Here is a 24,546-nt window from a genome sequence, read left to right as displayed (position 1 = left end):
AACTTCTAGTTCTATGAAACTTCATTGGTCTAGCTTCCACAATTTTTAATATACATACAGTTATGTAACAGTGATGCATTTCAGCCCATTCTATTAAAGCTTGTGGTACATGTACTTCTGAACTATCTCTAGCATGTTACCCCCATTTTAACATCCATGGTTACAGCAGGGACATTTTCCTTATCTATCTAGGCTCATTAAATCATGAAATTGAACAAGTTCAAGGGACATCCCGCATGAGGCTTGATTGAAAGGGGAATCAGTGCACCAACCTGAGGTGTAAAGTATGAAATAGCTGAACAATTATTGTGTAACAGTGGGGGCACATTCCCTTCCCCCTATCAATTGACAAAAAAATGGGAGGAAAAACATAAGGGAGAAAGAAAGGAATACTAGATATATTTTTAGTTTGTTTTCTTCAGATCTATGTCATGTACGTGTTCACTCCTCTCTATAATATCCCTGGGGGGCCACTTCCATTCACAAGTGGATACCATGCGTGACCATGGGGTCTCGAAAAGCACCCTAAACACGTAATTTCCATATTCTGAAAATGCACCCCTTAACAAGTATTGGCATGTGAAACCCTACCCTTAAAACAAATATTGGAAAAAAACGATACTCTTGGCAAATATTCCCTGAAATGAACCCCTTATCAAGCACAGGAATGTTTTATTGTTACGGGTCCTTCGGTCGTCGGCTTTATCTTATTTGGTTTAGTACGACCCCACCTTCTACACCTCGCGCAAATTGGACTCTAAACACAAAGTGTTGGGGCAAAAAGGACATCCTTTATAAAATATTTTAATTTTATTTCATCATCCCAGCAAATTCGACCCTAAACACATAATTTTCCTAGCGAAATAGAAACCCTTTTTTCATTATTTTTGTGTTTTTGACACCCTTATCACGTTACGTACGTAACGTGCCCTATCGTGAAAAGGACATCCTTTTTATGTGTTTTTTTGGTCGCGCATGGTATCCACTCGTCAATGTAAGTGGCCCCCCCGGGATAATATCCCACTTTGAGTGCTCATTTCAGTGGAAAACTGTTCCTTCATGGACATGCAGGCTTGTGACAGGGGGGGGGTTCAAGGTGCTAGCATTGCCTGCTAATGACATACACAATCCTGTACAAGTGGAATGGGGCTTAAAACTGTTCATAAGTCAATATACTAAGAATATTGCTGCTCGCCCTGTGGACTTTCATGATTTCTATTTAGTGAGATATGCATATTAATCATGAAAATCCATATTTCATTGTTTGAAATTGTTTGAAGTACTCCAAAAATATGGGCCTGACAGCCACTCCACAAAGCCAGATCGATGATGCTCTCTCTCTTTCCAGTGTTTCCACCAAGCCCATCAACATCCAAGTTTTGGTGAAAAGTGACTTACGGTTGCGGAGGTACATGTATGTGTCATAAGAGAGTCTTGCACGTAAACTTTGACGTTGACCTAAAAATGACCCTTGACCTTACCACGTGACCTCAGACTGCAGCATAACATGCAGACCCTCTAATTACATCTTCCATCCAAGTTTGGTTGAAAAGTGACTTACAGTTGCGGAGTTATGTGTCACAGGAGAGTCTTGCAGTAAACTGTAACATTGACCTCAAACTTTGACCTTACTAATCTCCATTAATGGAGCTGTATCTTGAAACACATTACAATTGATGCTTTGACTAATCTCCATGACTGAAGCTGTATCTTGAAACATAAGCAATCAATGTTTTGACTACTGTAGTCTCCCTGACTAAAGCTGCCTATAAACAAAGTTTTGACTAGTCTCTTTGACTAATGGTGCAGTCACATTCCCCTATGGTGGCCACACGGAGAGTCGAAAACAGCCGTTTTAACATTTTCTTTATCAGCTACATGTACATATAGCTGATTTGAATATGAAGGAATAAATTACATGTAGCTGTTTTCGACTCGCTGTACGGCCGCCGTAGGGGAAATATGACTGAACATTAAGCTGTATCTTGAATCAAAGCAATCAATGTTTTGACTAGTCTCTCTGACTAAAGATGTATCTTAAATCATTTGAATAGGGTCTCTATAACTGGAGCTGTCTTGAATCATAAGCAGTTGATGTTTTGACGAGTCTCTATGACTGAAGGTGTATCTTGAAACATAAGCAGTTGATGTTTTGACGAGTCTCTATGACTGAAGCCGTATCTTGAAACATAAGCAGTTGATGTTTTGACGGTCTCTATGACTGAAGCTGTATCTTAAAACATAAGCAATCAATGCTTTCACATTCAGGTGCCTGACAAGCACAGTCAATACCTGCACACTGTATAGAAGATCAGGGTTAGAAAAAGGGACAAAATAATATACAGAGAAGCACTTCAAACTGAATCATTTGCAACTAGTGATTAGGTAATTATTTGAAAATATCAAATAACGGGAAACATTACATCTGTAATTTCTAACAACTTAAAATCATAAATACACGCTTCAGTTCAAGATCACTTTTAAGGCCAATCTCATGAACTAGGATGTCATTGTGACTTTGAGAGGATATAAATAATTTTTCTTATTTGCAATAAACATTTCCTCAGTCTTAACAGGTTGGTTGCTATCTAGAGATTCACCATGGAGAATCTTCATATCAATTAATCCTATCAACAAGTGGAATGCCTCTGGCCGTCTCACCTGCATCACGCGGTTCAATAAAGCAGTGCTGACTTTGAAAACTACTCTAACTCGCACAAGATGTTCAGTGATACATGGTTACTCTTATGTCCACTTCTTATGAACTAGACCAATAAACTTACAGAGATATGGTTATTCAACAAAAAAAACCAAAATGACCAAAGTTCATTGACCTTACATGACCTTTGACCTTGACCATGTGACCTGAAACTCGCACAGGATGTTCAGTGATACTTGATTACTCTTATGTCCAAGTTTCATGAATCAGATCCATAAACTTTTAAAGTTATGATGGTAATTCAGCAGATACACCCAATTCGGCCAAAGTTCATTGACCTTTGACCTTGGCCATGTGACCTGAAATGCGCACAGGATGTTCAGTGATACTTGATTACTCTAATGTCGAAGTTTAACGAACTAGACCAATAAACTTTCAGATGGTAATTCAACAAATACCCCCAATTCGGCCAAAGTTCATTGACCCTAAATGACCTTTGACCTTAATCATGAGACCTGAAACTTGCACAAAATGTTCAGTGATGCTTGATTACTATTACGTCCAAGTTTCATGAATCAGATCCATAAATTTTCAAAGTTATGATGGGAATTCAACAGACACCCCCAATTCGGGCAAAGTTCATTGACCCTAAATGACCTTTGACCTTGGTCACGTGACATAAAACTCGTGCAGAATGTTCAGTGATACTTGATTAATCTTATGTCCAAGTTTCATGAACTAGATCCATATATTTCTAAGTTATGATGACATTTCAAAAACTGAACCTCAGGTTAAGATTTTGATGTTGATTCCTCCAACATGGTCTAAGTTCATTGACCCTAAATGACCTTTGACCTTGGTCATGTGACATGAAACTCTAAAAGGATGTTCAGTAATACTTGATTGACCCTATGGCCAAGTTTCATGAACTAGATCCATATACTTTCTAAGTTATGATGTCATTTCAAAAACTTAACCTCAGGTTAAGATTTGATGTTGACGCCGCTGCCGCCGTCGGAAAAGCGGCGCCTATAGTACATTTGTGCATGAGTCTAAGCTAGGTCACGAGACCCCATTAAACACTAGAAATTTGATGTGTCCAAAGGACTACGACTATACGCAATTATGTGAGTAGATATTCAAGTCCTACAATATGACGTCTTATTAATAGTTACAGTAGAAGTCTGTTGCACTTTTGTTTTTTTCTCTGATGAAAGAAAAAAAAAAATTCTGTCCTGTCACACCTTCAGGAATTTTGGCTCAGACCCAAATGAACTTGGTTTTTTTTCAAATAAACACAAAACACACACAGCACATTACATTACCCTTATGGCAAATCTTTCAGCATGGAAAGAAAAGGAAAAACAACAAGTGGAATACCTCTGGCCGTCTCACCTGCATCACGCGATTCAATATGGCAGCAGTGCTGACTTTGAAAACTACTATAAAATAATTATTCACAAAAAACACCATTCATATAATGATATAATACTATGTTCATTGACATTTAAAGTTTGAAAATTATGACAGCAATCTAATAATTCCTCTAAAATGGCCAAAGTTCAATGACCTGAAATGACTTTGGTCATGTGACCTGAAACTTGCACAAGATGTTCAGTGATACTTGGTTACTCTTATGTCCACGTTTTATGAACTACACCAATACACTTACAGAGAAATGATGGTAATTCAACAAATATCCCCAATTTGGCAATAGTTCATAGACCCTAAAATGACCTTTGTCCTTAATCATGTGACCTGAAACTTGCACAGGATGTTAAGTGATACTTGATTACTATCATGTTCAAGTTTCATGAATCAGATCCATAAACTTTCAAAGTTAGGTGACATTTCAAAAACTTGATTGCACGAACATGGTCTAAGAGTAAGTTCATTGACCCTAAATGACTTTTGACCTTGGTCATGTGACATGAAACTCAAGCAGGATGTTCAGTAATACTTGATTAACCTCATGGCCAAGTTTCATTAACTAAGTCCATATACTTTAGTATAGTTATGCTGTCATTTCAAAAACTTAACCTTCAATTCAGATTTGGTGCTAACGCCGCTGCCGCCATTGTCGACACCGTCGCTGCCGGGGCCGCATCGGAAAAGCGGCGCCTATAGTCTCACTCTGCTATGCATGTGAGACAAAAATAATAAATAAAAATGCGCAAAAGAGCCCAAGAAATCTCCATTCACAGCAATGTTGATCCACTGTAGCAGATTTTGGCAGTAGATTGGGGATTTTTTTACCTATAGCGGTACATATACAAACGGCACTCTCTGCACTTTACATTAATTACTCCTCAAGGAATGCAATAAAAAGACCAAAATTATCTTTAAATGTTTAATATTTACCTCGCAACCCTCAGAGTTGTCACAGCATTGCAAACAGGCATGGCAAGTTAGACATTTTTCAACAGAACATTTCTGGACAGAAAGAAAAAAGCCCAAGGAAGCCAGATACATGGAAGACAAGAATAAAAAAGTGAAAACCAAGAAAATTCTTTCTTTTTTTACAAATATAAGTAAAAAGTACAGGGCCATCATATATACATGTATGATGATCTAAGAGAATGAGCTATAATGAGTGGAGGTGCCGTGGCCGAGTGGTCTAAGGCGCCTGGCTATACATGGAAAGTCCAGAGTTCGATCCCCGGCCGCGGCACCTATGCCCGTGAGCAAGGCATTTAATCGACAATGCTCTTTTATCCTGCTTTCAAATAAATGGAAATGCTATATGCATAATTGGCAACTAGGTGTGCACTTGTTTTTTAAAAAAAAAAAAAAAAAAAAAAAAAAAAATATTAAAAAAAAAAAAGGTTTATATACAGAGCCCGGGGGACCACTTCCATTGACGAGTGGATACCCTGCGCGACCATGGGATCTCGAAAAGCACCCTAAACACACATTTCAAACCACCTATGTGAATTCGGGCCATTGTGTTTTGTAGAGCCACACGTCCTATATCTCGTACAAATCATAATCTACTGTTTGGGCAAAAAGTACATCCTTTATAAAACATTTGAGTCTTCATTTTTTACAAACTCGCATATTCGACCCTAATTAGATACCCTTTTTTCATTTAGTGTTTTTGACCCGTACGTAATGTGCCCTATCTTGAAAAAGACATCCTTTTTACATGTTTTTTTGGTCGCGCATGGTATTCACTCGTCAATGTACCCCCCTCCCCCCCCCGATACAGAGCTGCCAACCTCTATTGATCCCAAAACATAATGATCCAAAAGTAAAGTCATATTTTGAAGGAAAAACCATATTCTGGTACAAAAATGGATAAACTACACATATGAAGCATGCCAATCAAATTTAACAAAAAAACATGTTTTACAAAGCTTTGTAAACATGTATATTGCATGAAAATATAATTGAAGACCAAGAAATAAATTGAGTAGAAAGGCATTAAAAACAGAAAATATGAACATAGATATTAGTATAATAGGTAGATAATTATAAATTTGTTACCATGCTTTGAACAAACTGGTTGTCAGAAAGACAGTCCATGAGGTAAACAGGCTATGAATAATTCAACACTTTAAATTTTGATATTTCCCGCAGGACCAGTCAAATTTATTGCTGTACACATGCTGATCCAAAAGACACATTTAAAGGGGTGTATTTTCACTTTTGGATGCAAGCCGCGCGTGCACTCATTATGGGTATCAAAAACATAACCCTAAACCCTCACGATATCTTTTTTTTAAGGTGGTTTTGAAAGACTGGTCAATTATGGGGTTCCTTGGAGCTTTTTTAATTATTACCTGATAAATTTTGGATGACACTTACAATTAAAAGTATTAACATTGCATTCCTAGGTATTTTAACCCTAACTGCACTATAGTCCAGGATAGGCCCCAAAATCATATTTTAAGGCAGTGTTCCACAAAAGCATGCATTTTAGTGCTCACCTTGTGATTTATTTTGTCCTTTTGTCCTTTCTAACAACGTACATAACACTTCTAGGGCTTTTGGAGGCCATTTTGAAAATAAAAATACAGGATTTACCACACACATGGCATGTTAAATAATATATTTTGTTAATATGTTTTTAGACAGTATGTCACTTGTTATCTTAATAAAATGCATTTTATTGCTCACTCAGTCATGTGATTTTTTTGCCCATTCACATTGAACATAATAGTAGGGCTTTTGGAGGCCATTTTGAAAATAAAAATACAGGATTTAACACACACATGACATAACAAATGATACATATTGTTAGCAATCATGTTTTCGGACCTTACTTCACTCATAGATTATTATTACTTGCATTTTAGTGCTCACTTTTGTAAAAATTGAATATCAAGAAAACAAATATTTTGTTAAAAATAATTTTTTCAGAGTATTTCACTCTTGCAGCACAACTGAATGTTCTTAATAGCCAATGTGTGGACAATTTTATGATTTTCATGAGTAATTTGAATATTTTGGCATCCATATTGGATTTTGCCAATTTGCAGTAAATGCTCAAGGTAACAAGTGGCATCATTTAGATTCATAATCAGCACCTTCGAATTGACCAGAAACCATAAAAAAACATTGTATATCTAAAAAACAAGGTTAGGCCCCTTCTATCCTGGACTACACTGGGGGGCATGCAATACCCATGAATATGATTTTGTCTATTAAAAACTTTTTAGGGATCACATCCTGGGGGGCATTCCATCAATATTTTCATCCGACAAGTTGTCAGATCTGACAACTTTCCTGGATTTTGATTGGTTGAGAAGCACTGTTATTATAGTAACTGTCGGATAAAAGAGGACTTGTCAGATAAAACGTCCGACAAGTCCTTTCATGAAACGCTCCCCTGATGACAACTTGTAACGTGCAAATGAAGCCCGCAAAAAACTTGTTTAGGGGGTTATTTTGCACACAGAGAAAAACTCAATGGTATGGAAATCCCGGGGAGGGGCCACTAACCCATTGACAAGTGGATACCATGTGCGCATAAGGTCTCAAAAAGCACCCTAAATATAAAGCATTTTCCATATTCTGAAAATGCACCCCTTAACAAGTATTGGCATGTGAACCCCTACCCTTAACAAATATTAGAAACAAAACAATACCCTTGGCAAGCCTATTCCCTGAATCGAACCCCATAACAAGTACAGCGACGTGCCCTATCGTGTGTGTATTTGAGTTTTGTCAGACGTGTATCAATCAGATAAGATTATTTACGTCTGGGACCGACCTTTAACGTCACCATCCGAAAGACGTGACCAGGGCTCGAACTTCGAACCTCTGCATCAATTTGTAACTTCCCCACAGCTTGGATTACAGGCGCACGCCACAACGCCCAGTTATCTTGAAAAGACATCCTTTTTATGTCTTTTTTTTGGTCGCGCATGGTATCCAATCGTCAATGTAAGTGCCCCCCCCCCGGATGGAAATAATTTGTTCAGGAATGTGTACAGCAGTGCATTTTCTACCCCCCCCCCCCCCCGAATATTTCCCTTGTTCTGTATTAACCTAAGCCATTATTTGTTTTATTACATGTAAGACATTTCAACCCTGAAAAAGCATGGGGGTTGAATCACCGCCCCCCCCCCCCTTCCGTTCCCAGCTATTACGCAAAAAGCCTAGCCTGATTAGGGTTAAAGCTCTGTTGGTTATAATGCAGTTAACCCTAACAGTACTGTGGGGAACATTATTACCTTTATGGGCCCCATAAGATGTCAGACATGGAATGCACAAATTAGGAATTAGTCATGAAATGATGATACAGCGCTATCCTCTAACACTAGAGATCACCCCCCCCCCCCCCCTTCCCGTCTATAAGGGCTTAAAAAATGAAAGTAAACATTTCACTCAAGTAGACCCATACCACCACCAGCATAGAAAGAGATTAAATGTGACAAAGAACAAAAACCAAACATTTCTGACAAAAAAAAACAGGCCCTATAAGGTGGAGGTCACCCAGATTCATAAAAGAACTCTTGTTCTAACGTGAAGAAGGTTTACGGTTCACCAGGCAGAAAGATTGGAATGGAAAGACGAGAAAAGAGGAAATGAGAAGTATTCTTTTCTTGAAAATGAGTTAAGTCCTGAAAAGACTGTAAACCAGATGAGCTGAATATAGCTTGAGTAGCGATGGCTTGAGTAGTAGCAGGATGAAGTGAAGAGAGGTTACTCCATGTTTCAGGCAGATTGACTGTCTTGTTCTTTGTTACAGTTCTTTTGTGGACTTCACCCAGAACCCCCCCAATAAAAAAATTATTCTTAAGCAATGAAATTACACAAACTGCATCCAATAGCAGCTTTATTCAACCAAGATTCATGTTTATAATGCCACACAGAATAGAAGCATACCTGTTTAGCCGGTCCACACACAGCATCTAGACATGTTTTGATATTAGGATAAGCACAACAGTTGCATGACTCTGCCAATGCTATCCAACAGTCACAGCATTGTAGACTTCCATCTTCTCTACCACAAGGTGCACATTCTACGCAAATACCTCTTGCCTAAGCATGGATGATACAGAGTTTTGGACGAAAATAAAAGGTCAAACACACCCAAAAAAAAGTTTATTTAAATGAACTAGCACATCAATGACGTGTAGCTCATCCGGCATCTCGCAACAAAATTTTAAACAATTTTAATTTCAGCCCATTATTATTATCTAGTCAAAGTTTCTTAACTCTGTGTAGAACCTTGGTGAACCTAATGTAGCTCTCAGATGGAACAAAAATAACCAAAATCAATCAACAATTAAATAAATAAGTTTTTTTGTGAGTTTTGAAAATATATGAATAAATAAGCATATTTAATGAGTTTCAAAATTCTATGTTGAAATTTTGTATCACCACCTCCAGCTATCATATAAAGCAAACAAAATTGAAATTGATCAACAAATGAAGAAAAAAAAAATTGTGATTTGTGATTTTCTGGAATAAATTTTGCATAAATAAGAATATAATTTTCCAGACAAATTTTCAAAATTTTGTATACAAGTTTGGTGAACCTCATGCAGCTCTACCAGATGGAAGAAAAAAAATCAAAATCTGTCAACAAATAAAGAAGAGGCATTTTCTGTGATTTATGAATACATTTCGCATAAAATGAACTTAAATTTCTACTGAAAAATTTCAAAATCCTGTGTATAAGTTTGGTGGGCCTCATGAAGTTCTACCAGATGGAAGAAAAAATATCAAAATCTGTCAACAAATAAAGAAGAAGAGGCATTTTCTGTGATTTCTGAATAAATTTTGCATAAATTAGCAGAAGTAATTTTCTACTGAAAATTTCAAAATTCTGTGTAGAAGTTTGGTGAACCTCATCAAGTTCTACAAGATGGAAGAAGATAAAACGTAAAAATCTGTCAACAATTAAAGAAGAAGCATTTTATGTGAATTTTTAAAAATATGCATAAACTAATTTCCCATAATAAAACAAGCATAAAAATTGTTCTAGTCAAAATTTCAAAATTCTGTGTAAACGATTGGTGAACCTCATGAAACTCTTCGAGATGAAAGAAAAAAAATCAAAATCGGTCAACAAATAAAGAAGAATCATTTTATGTGAATTTTTAAAAATATGTAAAATTAATTTTGCATAAATTAGCATAAAAATTGTTCTAGTCAAAATTTCAAAATTCTGTGAAGAAGATTGGTGAACCTCATGAAGCTCTTCGAGATGGAAGAAAAAAAATCAAAATCGGTCAACAAATAAAGAAGAAGCATTTTATGTGAATTTTGAAAAATATGCATAAATTCATTTCGCATAAATTAGCAAAAAAATTGTTCTAGTCAAAATTTCAAAATTCTGTGTAGACGTTTGGTGAAACTCATGAAGCTCTACCAGATGGAAGCGAAAAATTCAAAATCGCTCAACAAATAAAGAAGCTTTTTTAGTGAATTTTGAAAAATGCGCATGAATTAGCATATTTACTGAATTTCAAAATTCTGTGTAGAAGTTTTGAATCCCCCACCTAGTGCTATCATATAAAGCAAACAGAATTGAAATCGGACTTGAAATGGCGAAGAAGTAGCATTTTGAAATTGTGGACGGACAACAGACGATGGACGCCACGGGATAAGCTCATCTTGCCCTTCGGACCGGATGAGCTAAATAGGAATTTAACAATCATCAACCATAAACCTAAAATTTTCATTAAAAAAAAACACATGTAAAATATGACTGAACATTACATCATTTTAAAGTTTTGCTAATTTTCTAGCATGAGGCAAAACCATCGTTGGAAAACCATGGAAAACCTAAATCACCCCGGGTCAGTTATTTAATTATCTAAACATGTGTTTCTTGACCTCGATAGGTCCTAAAAAAAAAACAATTACATACGCAGCATGCCGATTCAAGCAAACAATCGCATGCAGTAATTTCTTATTTCTCTATAACAGTTTCCTTATTTCAAGGCCGATTTTCTTTGTCCGAAACTGAAAACAGAATAACATATGATTTCAAAATTCAATATGCCTTTGAAAACTTGATTAAATATCAAATAATATACAAATATACCAGGCTTTGAGTACATATAGCGGGAATTATTCATCCGAGGTTGGACTGGCATTACTATTTTTCCTAAGGGGCGAAGCCCCCGAGGGGAAAATAGTAATTTGTCCAGTACAACCGAGGATAAATAATTCCCTCTATACTTTCAAAATAAAGGCCTGGTATATTTGTTTTATATCCTACATTTAATAACTGAATAAGGTAGAACAATAGTTTATCTACTCTTGTACACGCAGTTCATCTTTTCCTAATCTGAATTTAAAAATAGTTAACGTTTTCCGAAACCATGCGCTCAGAGGAACGCGGATTTGTGCCTGCGCCATCCCTTCACAGGACTTGCCAGGTAGAGTCAACTCGCTGACCGGTGCGCTCGAGAAATTGCATGATCTGTGTCAATGATCTGTAACGTCAATGATGGAAGAGTCAACTATTCCATCATTGACGTCGCGAAATAGCACATTTTCTTTGGTGGGCGTTTCATTTTCGACATTATCGCAAAATAGTGAGAATATGTTTGGTCACATGATGCTATTTAAACCAATCAGCATACAGGATTTAATTTATGTAGGATATATAAAATAATCTAATTCCAAAAGGCCTTCTACAGGCAGAGCTGCTCTTACGTAATATCAGCTGTTGTTTATGGTCTAACCCTTGGCTTGCCTGATAAGAGGGATTATAAGCGATACATGATTGATACTAGCGCTTGGAAATAAAATATCATGGATCCTCTCTCTTTCTGTCTTTCTCCCTATCTCCTTTTCCATTTCTGTGTTTCCTCTTAGTTTTCCTTCTTTACGTTTATATTTGTTTCTTTAAAAAGAAAAAAAGTGTTGGCAAGTTTTACTTGGGCCCTTTTGCAGAAAAAAAAATTCAATTATTATGACATGTACAACATATATATCTTTTGTTTGGGGGTATACTTACAACCAAGAACTGCCTGATGACAAGGATTATGACTATGACTAAAATGTAGCTTCCAACAGCAATAACAACAATGACTGGAATTGGTAAAGCAAGTTCGCTAACTGGGGTTTCTTCCACTGACTGTGCGTATGAAAAAAAAACGTTAATCAATAAATATTATTAACGATGCTCTTATAAATTGTTCTAAAGCCTGCAAGGAAATACAGAAAATCTAGTTAAGATTTAAACACATACCAACAAAAAAATATGTGGTGTACCTTGAAGAATTCCATTGAATTGTCTATATCTGGATGTTTAATGAAGTCTTCAAAAAACAAGTGGTTCGATTCCCAACAGAATGCCTCTGGCCATCTCACCTGCATCACGCGATTCAGTATAGCAGTAGTGCTGACTTTGAAAACTACTATAACTTGGTTACTCTTATGTCCATGTTTTATGAACTAGACCAATAAACTTACAGAAGATATGATGGGCAATTCCACAGGTTGGTGGACATGAGCTTAAAAATTCAAATTCAATATTTTCTTGATTTTTTTAATACTTAAAGTCCTTCATACATGATAGTTTCAGGAACAAGAAATAAAAAGTTTATTTTCATATGTATACTTTGGAAAAAAATGGTCAAAAGTTGTGTCTTCCATTGTGTACCAAAATACAAGAAAAATAGTGAAAAATGAAATATGCCTTATTACCATTTTGTTGTTGCAACAACATACCACTTTACATATTTCTGAAGTTTAGAAGAGTCAAATTACTTAAAATACACAACCGCTTTTCAAGTAAATTTGTAGTACCGGTACTCATTCAAGAAATAAATATTGCAAACTGCTAAGGTGATGTAACGTGAGTAACCAAAAAAATGACTTTGTTTTCTGAGAGAAAAATTCTTCACAGTTAATTGGTGGGATTTTAAATTCTCTTCCTTCAAACAATCTTTGACACAGTGATGACGATCAAAATCATTGAAAAGTACAAATTTTTTTTTAAATTGATGAAGAAAAACTGTAACGTTACATGAGTAACTTTGTAACGTGAGTAACCATCATGTAATGTGAGTAACCAGTAAAAATTATTCAGTTCGGTAACATTTTCTGTGGGATGTCAAGTTTTAAGTCTCATGGTGAGTTGCGAAGTTATTTTTTATTAATTAAAAGCAAAATGAGGGTACATCTCTTTGATGTGACTCTTTGTTCATCAAAATATCAGTGGTCATACAATCACACAAAAAAATTGAATATTAGTAGAAGTATTCACAATGCAAGAGTGCATTAGTAAGACTTGGTTTTGATTAACCAAACTTTAAAGAGTGTTTGAACAAGACATTGAATGCCCTTACCTGTAACCCTATCTAGGCCGGGGTATTTTGGGAGTTGATATGGCCCGGGGGGTGGGGGAGAGGGGGGGCTCCCAGGCCCCCCTTGAGATCTCGGCCATTGGCCGCACGATCATGCCGAAAATTTGCATGCAGGTTGTCTTGGACACAATCTACAATACTATACAGTAATTTATTTCATGCAAATTGGTATTAAGCGATTATGCTAATTAATGCATAATTAGTAAGCGAAATCATACTTTTCCCTCCTACTCCCTAATAAAGCTCCAATTGTTCCAATTTTTGGTATAAAATCTCTTTTAGATGTTCCTAGCAATGAATTTTACACACATTATTGAATTTTTAATGACATGTGTGTTGTTAACCATACATAGACAAAATGTAACGTGAGTAACCATATTATCTGCACCCCAAGTAAAAACCATGTGTTCTTTATTTTTTTAATTATATGCAAAGTTTGTCTCCCTCATACACTTCTTTGAAATGGATATAATCAACTTTCATAAAAGCCTTGTATGAGGAGACTTTTCACTTAAATGTTGACTTTTAATTTTATGCATGTCCAAATCATGTAACGTGAGTAACCGACACATTCCAAAGATTTGCCAGGAGCATAATAGAATTTCTCAAGTTTTGTTTTTATACGAAGGATAGTCAGACTGTGTACTTTGTTGTGATAAGGAGATGTTTAGTTCCTATCAATAATAATGGAGTTACAGCTCCAAGTATGAGTCAAGGTGTCTCCAAATGTAACGTGAGTAACCGTGGAATAGCCCTGATGGTTATTCAACATTAAACCCCAACATGGCCAAAGTTCATTGACCTTACATGACCTTTGACCTTGATCATGTGACCTGAAACTCGCACAGGATGTTCAATGATATTGATTCCTCTTATGTCCAAGTTTCATGAATCAGATCCATAAACTTTCAAAGTTATGATGGTAATTCAACAGATACACCCAATTTGGCCAAAGTTCATTGACCTTTGACCTTAGTCATGTGACCTCAAATGAGCACAGGATGTTCAGTGATACTTGATTACTCTTATGTCCAAGTTTAACAAACTAGACCAATAAACTTTAAAAGTTATGATGGTAATTCAACAGATACCCCCAATTCGGCCAAAGTTCATTGACCATATATGACCTTTGACCTTAATCATGTGACCTGAAACTTGCACAAATTGTTCAGTGATACTTGATTACTATTCGCTGATGTGGTTTACGCTACACCATGTGGAGTGTTATAGAAACAGTGGATAGAAGAAGAGAAGAAATGGATAGGCAAGAAAGTGGAGATTTGATAGTATTCTTTCTTGAAAGCAGTCCTGAAAAGGACTGTAAACCAGAAGGAAATGATGAGTTGAGAACAGCTTGAGTAGTAGAGCTGATGAGGAGATGCTGACTTGAGTCGGCGAGTAGAGATGATAAGTAGTAGAGAGACTCTACGTTTCGGACAGGTTGACTGTCCGTCTTCACTCCTGAAGACGGACAGTCAACCTGTCCGAAACGTCGAGTCTAAGTTATCCTGTCATTTCAAAAACTTAACCTTCGGTTAAGATTTGGTGTTGATGCCGCCGCCGTCGGAAAAGCGGCGCCTATATTCTCACTGCGTTGGAGGTGAGACAAAAATGAATCCTATTTTCTTTAATTAAGGGAAGTATCAATTGTTTAAATGACCTTTGCTCTGGCCCTGATCCACTGATATTGTACATCTATAAACTTCCATTCTAAGTCTGAATGAAATCAAAATACATGTAGTTTTAAACATGAAATGTGGTGTACCATGTACAGGTTGCATACAGATATACATGTAATCACACAACATTTAACCCTGTAAGGCTAAACATTGGAAGCAGCAGATACGTTTACCAGGATACACCTTAACAGTGGAATTAAAAAAAACACCTAAAAGGCATGATTGAACACAATCACATCTCAAACAGCAAAACATACTGAACACTGGTGGAGGCTTCACCAGGCATCGTGGTGTACATGTACATTAGTTCTGACTCCCATTTCTAAATCAGAGGGTAATGAGTTCAAATCCTACTCAGAGCATCAATTTCCTTCACTTGCCACACTCAACCCAAGCCAGGTAAACAGAGAGAACTAGCCGGAATGCTATAGAGGTCCAGAGTAATTTTTTAGAGACTTCTGATAAAGCAAGCTAGAGTTCTATTGAAGCATATTTTTTCAAATTATTACAAGCGGTGATACTCACATCAGCCATGTTTTTATGTTTACTTGGAGAATTGTTTCCTTTCCATCACTGCCAAATGACTTGCTAGGAGGATGCTATAAATTGCCAAGACACATACATGGACCTATTTGTGGCAAAAAGGAAGAAAACATGTAATTCAAATAACATGTACACTGCATGATGTGGGTGTGATGAGCAACAACAAATACGGCTTATGTTATCAATAATCAGGCACTTGCTGTAAATTAGCAAAACAATTAACTGGAACCAACACTATTTCCATTCATAAGCATGTACGTGAGTACAAGAATGACACATACTTTGACCTAGTTTTATCACTTGAAAAAGATCGATGCCTTAGTTTGTTGGGTAGGCCTGTTATTTGGGCCCTTGGAAAGAATTTTGCACTTGATGCTTTTTTAAACGTGATATATTTATATATTATCATTATATTTACCAGAAAATAAAATAGTCTGTGTGTATGAAGGATCCAAGTATTTGGAACATTTGATCTCACTCTTCACAAATGACATGATTCTCTTATTTTTTTTACCTTATCTTCCTTTTCCTCATCTGTGGCTTTTTCTTCCATCTCTCCTCCCTTACCCTCTGCCTCATTCTTTTTATTTTTCTCCTCATCAAAATTTTCTTGCCATATTACTTTCCACCAATAGTGGGCGTACACAAAAATATGCCCAAAATTCAAGTTTTTGAGCGCTCTGGTCAATACAAAAATTATTCGAGGCTACTAATGAAAATTGAATTGCAACTGTATAGAAATTAATAATTTTTGTCAAAAAAGTGATATTTTAATGACTTTTTAAAGTATGTGCTCAATACAGCACTGGCATAACATAGTCCTACCTGTAGATTCTCCACAGGCAGGATGGTAGCAGTGAACAAGTAGACGGACAGACGGAGTGATCTTGGCCGAAATTTGGAGGTAAGCATTAAACAATCATTTTTACAAATAATTTCAAATAAATTTATAAAATTAAGTAACTTGATTGATGTAATTTACGTATATGATGTATGTTGAAATTTTTGGCGTGTTTTATAATTCATTCCCTCACATTCGTCTGATGAATGAAAACGTCAAAATCCACTATAAAATCACGTGCGTTGTGCGAGGTTAGTATACTAACCTTGCATGTTTGTGTGAGTGGGATGAAGGTCTTACGTGTGGCAGTATCCTAACATCGAGGCACAGACTGGAACCTCAAAAAAACGAAAAGTTCTGTTGCGATACCTCTCCTAATTCTTTCAAAATTCATAACAAAATGGCCGATTAAGACTGGGGTACATGTAGAAGAGAACTTTTGATTTTTTTTTAGGTTCCAGTCTGTGCCTCGATTGTCACGATACCTCTCCTAATTCTTTCAAAATTCATAACAAAATGGCCGATTGAGACTGTTGTGATATATCCAAGATCTATATTTCTACTACGCGAAAGATGTGATGCGGCGCGAACGAATATCAGAGGAGCAATAAACATCATGGCTACTACTTCCTAAGACTAATTGTACTCTATTTATTATGTCTTCGAGCTCTATACGAGTCTGGATCATCCATAATATTTCATGGTGGCAACGGTCATGCTGTCGTTGTTTTGATAAATCCTTGGAAAGGGAAAGTGAGCAATGTGTAAGTTTTATGGACGCTAAGGAGCATACATTGCTACGGTCATTTGCTCTCGACGTTAATTTTGGTTGAACGATCAACGCTCGGAACCTGCGATGCAGACGATAGGAGTACCGGTCTGCCTGTAGAAGGACCTTCGGAATGAAATTATTGTATTCGATATTAAATCACGTTTTCAAAGGCATATATTCAGACATCCAATATTAGTCCATTTTCAATTTCGAACGAAGAAAATCGACCTCAAAATAAGGAAAGGGGGTGGATGAAGAAAAATAGGTCTAGAAAGAAAAAAAAATAAGACAGCCAGACAGAAAGAAGGAAAGAAAGAAGGGAAGGAAGGAGGGAGGGAGGGAAGGAAGGAAGGAAGGAAGGAAGGAAGGAAAAAGAAAGAAAGAAAGAAAGAAAGAAGAAAAAAGTTGCACTTTCACCACGTGTATACATGGAACTCCATAGTAGGCTCAGAACTACACACATTGCAATCCATTGTGATGCTGGGCGGTTGTGTTATCTTCGGACCAAGGTCAAGAAACAGGTGTTTTTATACTTAAATTTCATGCTTGGGGGTTGGGGCAATTAGGGTTTGAAGTACTTGGAGAAGACAATTGATTATAAGGGAAACTGGGGTATAGTGTTCTCAAAGGGAGGTTTTCGTCATGATAGGCCTAAAAATAATCAATTTGAAGTTAGAAATTAAGCCCCCCAAAAAAAAAAAAATTATTGATGGCTAGCCTCAGCCCGGCATGCCCACACAGCTACACCCCGAATATTTTTTTTTCGCATTTCGGAGGCAAGAGTGAAATCGTCCCGAGCCCCTACCCACGTAAAAATATTTTTTGAGCGACTCAAACATCCACACCACAGTCACACTCAGTCAAAGAAATTGAAGCATATCATAACATTACAATCTTAAAGCTCGAAACCAGGGAAAATCAATATAGAAAAAATTTTAAAATATATATTTACAACAAAAAGGCAGAGCCTACATAATTATACGACACTGACAAGCTTCAAACTCTCACTCAGTCAAGCTCAGCTCTTTGACTGTGCACGCCCACTTCCATTGTGGATTCGGGCTGAATCCCACCCCGCCAGTTTAGGCGGCCGAGCTACGGAGAATTGCGATGAAGAGCAGCAGGCCGTTCATCGGTTGTTCGCTTCTTGCGACCAGAGAGAAAAAGGTGAAAAACATGAAAAAAATCGTGCAAATACACCAAATTTTATACTTGTGATGAGAAAATGGAGGTAATGGAATACAACAAAGTCCATCTTCTGCGATAAAAGTGGTACTTTGAGGAGAAATGATCAAAAAATCAAGTTAGTTATTGAGCGGGGCCGAGCCGCGCACCGACACAGTTAATAGACGCACGCCTATGGGAATCGCGAGCTGTCGAAAAACGCCTAAAATTACACTTTTTTTAATTCAGCGAAAAAAAAAATTAATAGAAAGTGAAGAACATTACCATCAAACCATATCTCTCGAAAATCTTTACAAGAAATTTCGAAATGACGGAAAAATAGACGCAAATTTGTAGAAAAAAAATCTCGTAATGGGTGGGACAACTCGGCCCGCGGTCCGGCGAGATGTCCCGGGCCGTGGTCCAAGTTGTCCCTGATTCGTAACATCATACAGCATTGGCGTCCATAGTGGGGAATAGTGCAGTCCTACCTGCACTATATATTTAGATTGTATGTATATAATCCGAGGTAGGATTATAGGATGGGGGGTTGGGTGTCCGGACACTTTATATTTTTGAAGCCTTCTTTTTTGTCTTTGGATTACCCTAAAAATTAGACAGGAATAACCGTCGTTTCTGGGGATTTATTCAACAATTTCTGACATTTTACTATCGTGGAGCCAACGTAGTTCAGCGAAACAACCAAAATACCGAGACTGAAGCTTTTGGTCTATGTATTGGTGAGTGGAGCCAACGTAGTTCAGTGGAACAACCAAAATACAGAAACTGAAGCTTTTGGTCTACCTAAAAATTAGACCAAAAGCTTTGGTCTCTGTTTTGTTGGTTGTTCAGCTGAACTCCGTTGGCTTCACTCACCAAATACAGAGACCGAAGTTCTAGCGCGATCTGTACAGGGGACTCAATGGCCATATGTTTATGTACTTAAGATCGGATAAAACGGGGAAGTGAATTTGCGCGACAGCCGAGGTAAGTCACTGTTTTTATTCCTTTCAACTTCATTTTTCTCTGTTTTTTGGCAATTAATGCCAAGAGGGAATATAAATTTGCATTTTGGTCGCGTTAATTTTCAAAATTTTTATTCATTAAAGACAAAAACTGAAGAGCCCCGACGGGGGGATTTTGCATTGCAAGTCCCCTAATGATGGCTGCATGATAGCGAGCCGTCTGTGTACGAGGAGAAATAAAAAAAAAATAATGTTAAAAAACTCCTCGAAACAGACGGCTGCCAGCTGTCTACCTAAGAATATGAATTCAATCAGAAGAGGCGCACGGCCAATATGGGAGACTCTCTCCAATAAGGGAGACAATCTCCCACATTGGAGACTTGCTTTGCAAAAGGTCAAAAGAAACAACACCAACAAAAGCATCATTTTTTCCACTCAGAATTTTGTCTCACTAAAGTCAGAAGCCCATTTGTTTTGTGTGTGATTGACAACAAAAATCCTTATTAAAACAAAAGTAGACGGTGAATTTTTAAAGTAGACGGTGAAAAGGGGTAAGTTTTCATTAGGAATCAGCTTATCACATTTTTATTTGCTGCCAAGGTAATCCTTTTGCCGCAAATGTAAACAAAGGAAATTGGTCTCCAACCAGGAGACTGTCTCTGAAATTGGATACCCAAATTTTTTACAAAAGTCTCTGATATTGAATATAGGTATGTTGCAAAAGCGCCCTCTAGGTGCATTCTGAATGAGGCATTGAGTGTGCTGGCTAGAATTGCAGGGCGACTGTGGAGGCATTGCTTTGTATTGTTTTTGTATGTCAAAGGAAAAGTTATTCCCCATTGCATCATTGTTTTTTACGTAGTTGAATGTTTATGGCAGCTATATAGACTTGAAAAAATTCTCACTTGCTAATCTTGCGACTCTGTGTGCTACTGGAACTTTGGCCTTGCTTTCAACCTCTTGGCTATTCACATTTACAGGTATCATACCACTCTAAAATGTATTCATTCCGATAGAGCAACATTTAAACTATATTGTGGTGAAATTAGAATGAAATCTACTGACGCTAAAGATGTTTTTTTTTATGTCCCTGTTTCGGCGGCGTCTGTTATTTTGGGGAGTGTTTTGGGGCACTTCCATGTGCAAATGCATGCGCATTTCTGTTTTCTATTAGTGCACCTTGGTCCCAGTTAAGATCACAACTTTTGGCTTAAAAAACAAAGAAATACATAAGAATTGAATAGGCAATTTATAATACCTTAAAACTGCAATAACTTTCTTATTTCTGGAGCTATTGAGAAAAATGAGGTGTTAAAGGTCTTGATGAGCTCTAAATGATGCCATGAAGAAAACACCTTATTTCTGAGATTTATTTTTTTTGCAACATACCTAGTCATATTGGAGATAAATCTCCCACATTAGAGACAGTCTCCAATATTGGCCATGCGCCTCTACTGTATGGTCAGTTCCCCCATGTCTGCGCGGTCTCCCAAGTCTGCGCACCCGCATATCTGCGCAATTCTAGTAAAAGAAAATACGCAACGGGCATGAACTTTACACATGCAATACATAGGCAGGTATTCATTAAAAAATCCGAATCAAAATGGTGGAAAAATAATGAATTCAGGGCATTTCATGTGACGGCCTCGAAATGCAGCCTTTGTCATCAAAATCCCAGAATCGTGTGCAAAGTGAATGAGTGCGCAGACATGGGGTACCATTTTTTTTCAATCTGAAAATGACTGCCCGAGGTTTTTTCAAGAGAATCTTATATTTTCTTCCATTTTTTAATGAGAAATTTGGTATACCCAGTTGTTGTGTATCCGGATGGGTTGTGTGTCCGGATGATCAATTTTAGAATGTCATTTGGAAAAATTTACCAGCGAATTTTCATCAAATTTTAGTACAAAATGTTAGGAAATATTATAAAGAACAAAATAGAAGATGATTACAAGTAATGGATTCATATTTTTAGTGTAATCCACAGACAAAAAAGAAGGCTTCAAAAAAGATAAAGTGTCCGGACACCCGACCCCCCATCCTACACTTACTCTTAATAATGTAAGGAACACTATTAACCAAAAGATTTTGTGAAATAAGAAGAAATTCATGTTAAATCTTAACTCAAATTGTTAGGTGCGCAGACTTGGGGCCCACCATCATACTATAGTTGTAATCATCTTCAATGATCTTCTATTTAGTATTTTGTTCTCTATAATATTTCCTACATTTTGTATGATGGTGGGCCCCAAGTCTGCGCACCTAACAATTTGAGTTAAGATTTAACATGAATTTCTTTATATTTCACAAAATCTTTCAGTTGATAATGTTCCTTATATCATAATGAGTTAGGCCTAGTGTGCCAAATATCTCATAAAATTTGAAATATATAAATTTTCTTGGAAAAAATCTCGGGCAGTCATTTTCAGATTGAAAAAAAATGGTACCCCATGTCTGCGCACTCATTCACTTTGCACACGATTCGAGGATTTTGATGACAAAAGCTGTATTTTGAGGCTGTCACATGAATAGACAGCAATAACCGTCGTTTCTGGGGATTTATTCAACAATTTCTGACATTTTACTACAATCCCCATTTACCGACGGCAATGTGTCAGTACGAGCCTTCATGTGTAATCTGGTCCGACAATTCGGCGGACGGGTTTTGTCCAGATTTGTTACTTCTTTTAGATTCTAAATGACATTATATTATCTTGGACGAAGGTCCACTATATTCGTTAGACTCTAATCTTTCTATTGATATCATATACATTTTATAATATTTTGAAAATATACGTTACCGATGAGTTATTCCCCGGGTTATTCCTTATTTTTTGACCGATCTGCCGGAGAGGAAAATATGGCAGCCGTCAACGAGTTGTGCTTTTATCAAGGCTTTTCGATTAAATTTTCGATATCTTGGCCAATCAATGCGAGCGACAAGTTCCGAACGCATGCACATCAATATGTCCAAGCGCAGCGCAAAGCAGCGGCACAAATCGCGATAGGTAGCGACTGGTAAATACGTCTGTAATGATGATGACGTCATCCAAGATGGCAACTTACCTTGACCAACGAAAGGATCGAAGATGACGATGTTTCGATCATCATTTCAAAAGAATTAGCGGTAACTGAGGTCTAAGGTACGATATTTCTGAATTTTAAACATTTTTTCGTAAATATGGATGTGATTTTTTTTTCATAATATGACATTTTATGTACAAAAAAACGATCGGAAAATCGGGTTCCCGCTGTTCGATCTAACGTTACTGCTAAAATACGTTGTCTGTACGTCCGGGCCTCCAAGCTTTTCAGTCTATGTATTGGTGAGTGAGCCAACGCAGTTCAGCAGAACAACCAAAATACAGAGACTGAAGCTTTTGGTCTATCACATGAAATGCCCTGATTTCATCATTTTTCCACCATTTTGAGTCGGATTTTTTATGAATACCTGTCTTTAGTGTCTATGTAGTGCATGTGTAAAGTTCGTGCTCGTTGCGTTTCTTCTGTAACTAAAATCGCGCAGATACGCGGGTGCGCAGACTTGGGAGACCGCGCAGACAGTAGAGGCGCACGGCCAATATTGGAGACTGTCTCCAATGTGGGAGATTATCTCCAATATCAGAGACTTTAGTTTTGTAAAGAATTTGGGTAGGCCCTATCCAATTTCAGAGACAGTCTCCAGTTTTGGAGACCAATTTCCTTTGTTTACATTTGCGGCAAAAGGATTACCTTGGCGGCAAATAAAAATGTGATAAGCAGATTCCTCATGAAAAATTACCCCTTTTCACCGTCTACTTTAAAAATTCACCGTCTACTTTTGTTTTGATAAGGATTTTTGTTGTCAATCACACACAAAACAAATGGGCTTCTGACCTCAGTGAGACAAAATTTTGGGTGGAAAAAATCATGCTTTTGTTGGTGTTGTTTCTTTTGTCCTTTTGCAAAGCAAGTCTCCAATGTGGGAGATTGTCTCCCCTATTGGAGAGTCTCCCATATTGGCCGTGCGCCTATACTGGCAGACATGGGGGAACTGACCATAGGATGGGGGGTGGGGTGTCCGGACACTTTATATTTTTGAAGCCTTCTTTTTTGTCTTTGGATTACAGTAAGAATATTAATTCAATCTTTGTAGTCATTTTGTATTTTGTTCTTTGTAATATTTCCTAACATTTTGTACTAAAAATTGCTGAAACTTAGCTTGTAAATTTTTCCAAATGACTTTCTAAAATTGATCGTCCGGACACACAACCCGTCCGGATACACAACAATTGGGTATACTAAAAATTATTGAAACTTCGCCTGTAAATTTCTTCAAATGACTTATTAAATTGATCATCCGGACACACAACCTGTCCGGACACACAACAACTGGGTAGGCTATACCAGTGGGGAATAGTGCAGTCCTACCTGCACTATTCGGTATTCCCCACACTCACAGGCAGAATGGTTGCACTGCAGTGAACAAGTGGGTAGCTAGGCCTAAGCCGGGGCCCGGGCCTGGGCCTGGCCGGTTACCGTTCACCGTTATCGTTACGGTAAAACCATTTCAACAAAACGATTTAATATGAAGCGTAACTAACCTAACATTCCTTGGAAGAAATGCAGGCAATTGATAGATACTTAGATATACCGGTAGGGCCTACTTAGTTAATACAAGTTACCTTACTGCGGCAGCCCGATTGGTCTGATTCGATACAGCATAACAACAGAACGCCGGTGTCATAGAAAATTGGCCGGGTACCGCCGGTCCAAAACGACTAGCTGATTAGTACCGCCAGTACAAAACGGCTAGTCGATCGGGCCCGCCAGATCCAAATGACTGGCTCTTTTTTGGCCGAAACGAGAGGCATCGATCCTGGGGGGCAGGGGGGGGCGATCGCCCCACCAATGAAAATATTGGGGGGCAAACATATCATTTTGCCTCGGCCCCCCCCCCCCTTCTGGATATATATGCCCATAAGATATTGTTCAGCAAGCGAGATTGAGATCCCGGGGGGGCCACTTACATTGACGAGTGGATACCATGCGCGACCAAAAAAACACGTAAAAAGGATGTCCTTTTCACGATAGGGCACGTTACGTACGTAACGTGATAAGGGTGTCAAAAACACAAAAATAATGAAAAAAGGGTATCTATTTCGC

The 24,546-nt window shown here is 37.5% G+C and overlaps 1 protein-coding gene across 4 annotated transcripts; it reads right to left on the bottom strand.

The window, feature by feature from the left end:
* Positions 1 to 974: 974 nt before the first annotated feature.
* On the bottom strand, positions 975 to 24,171 carry LOC121409330 (keratin-associated protein 5-2-like). 4 transcript variants are annotated; one of them, XM_041601262.1, is made up of 6 exons: positions 24,066 to 24,171; positions 15,642 to 15,744; positions 12,084 to 12,203; positions 8,993 to 9,148; positions 5,021 to 5,092; positions 975 to 2,299 (listed from the first exon to the last, which is right to left on the bottom strand). In XM_041601262.1, exons 2-6 carry the CDS (start codon positions 15,648 to 15,650, stop codon positions 2,216 to 2,218), a joined length of 441 nt encoding a protein of 146 aa, XP_041457196.1. In that variant the 5' UTR covers positions 15,651 to 15,744; positions 24,066 to 24,171; the 3' UTR covers positions 975 to 2,215. The 4 variants fall into 4 exon arrangements, with proteins under 4 accessions (XP_041457196.1, XP_041457197.1, XP_041457198.1 ...); XM_041601263.1 differs by having other exon boundaries at positions 24,059 to 24,148; XM_041601264.1 differs by having other exon boundaries at positions 23,985 to 24,074.
* Positions 24,172 to 24,546: the final 375 nt, after the last annotated feature.

Source organism: Lytechinus variegatus, chromosome 2 (genome assembly GCF_018143015.1).
Source record: "Lytechinus variegatus isolate NC3 chromosome 2, Lvar_3.0, whole genome shotgun sequence".
Classification (NCBI taxonomy): domain Eukaryota; kingdom Metazoa; phylum Echinodermata; class Echinoidea; order Temnopleuroida; family Toxopneustidae; genus Lytechinus; species Lytechinus variegatus.
The sequence above is the reverse complement of the archived record's forward strand: the minus strand, read 5'-3'. Positions and strand labels throughout refer to the sequence as shown.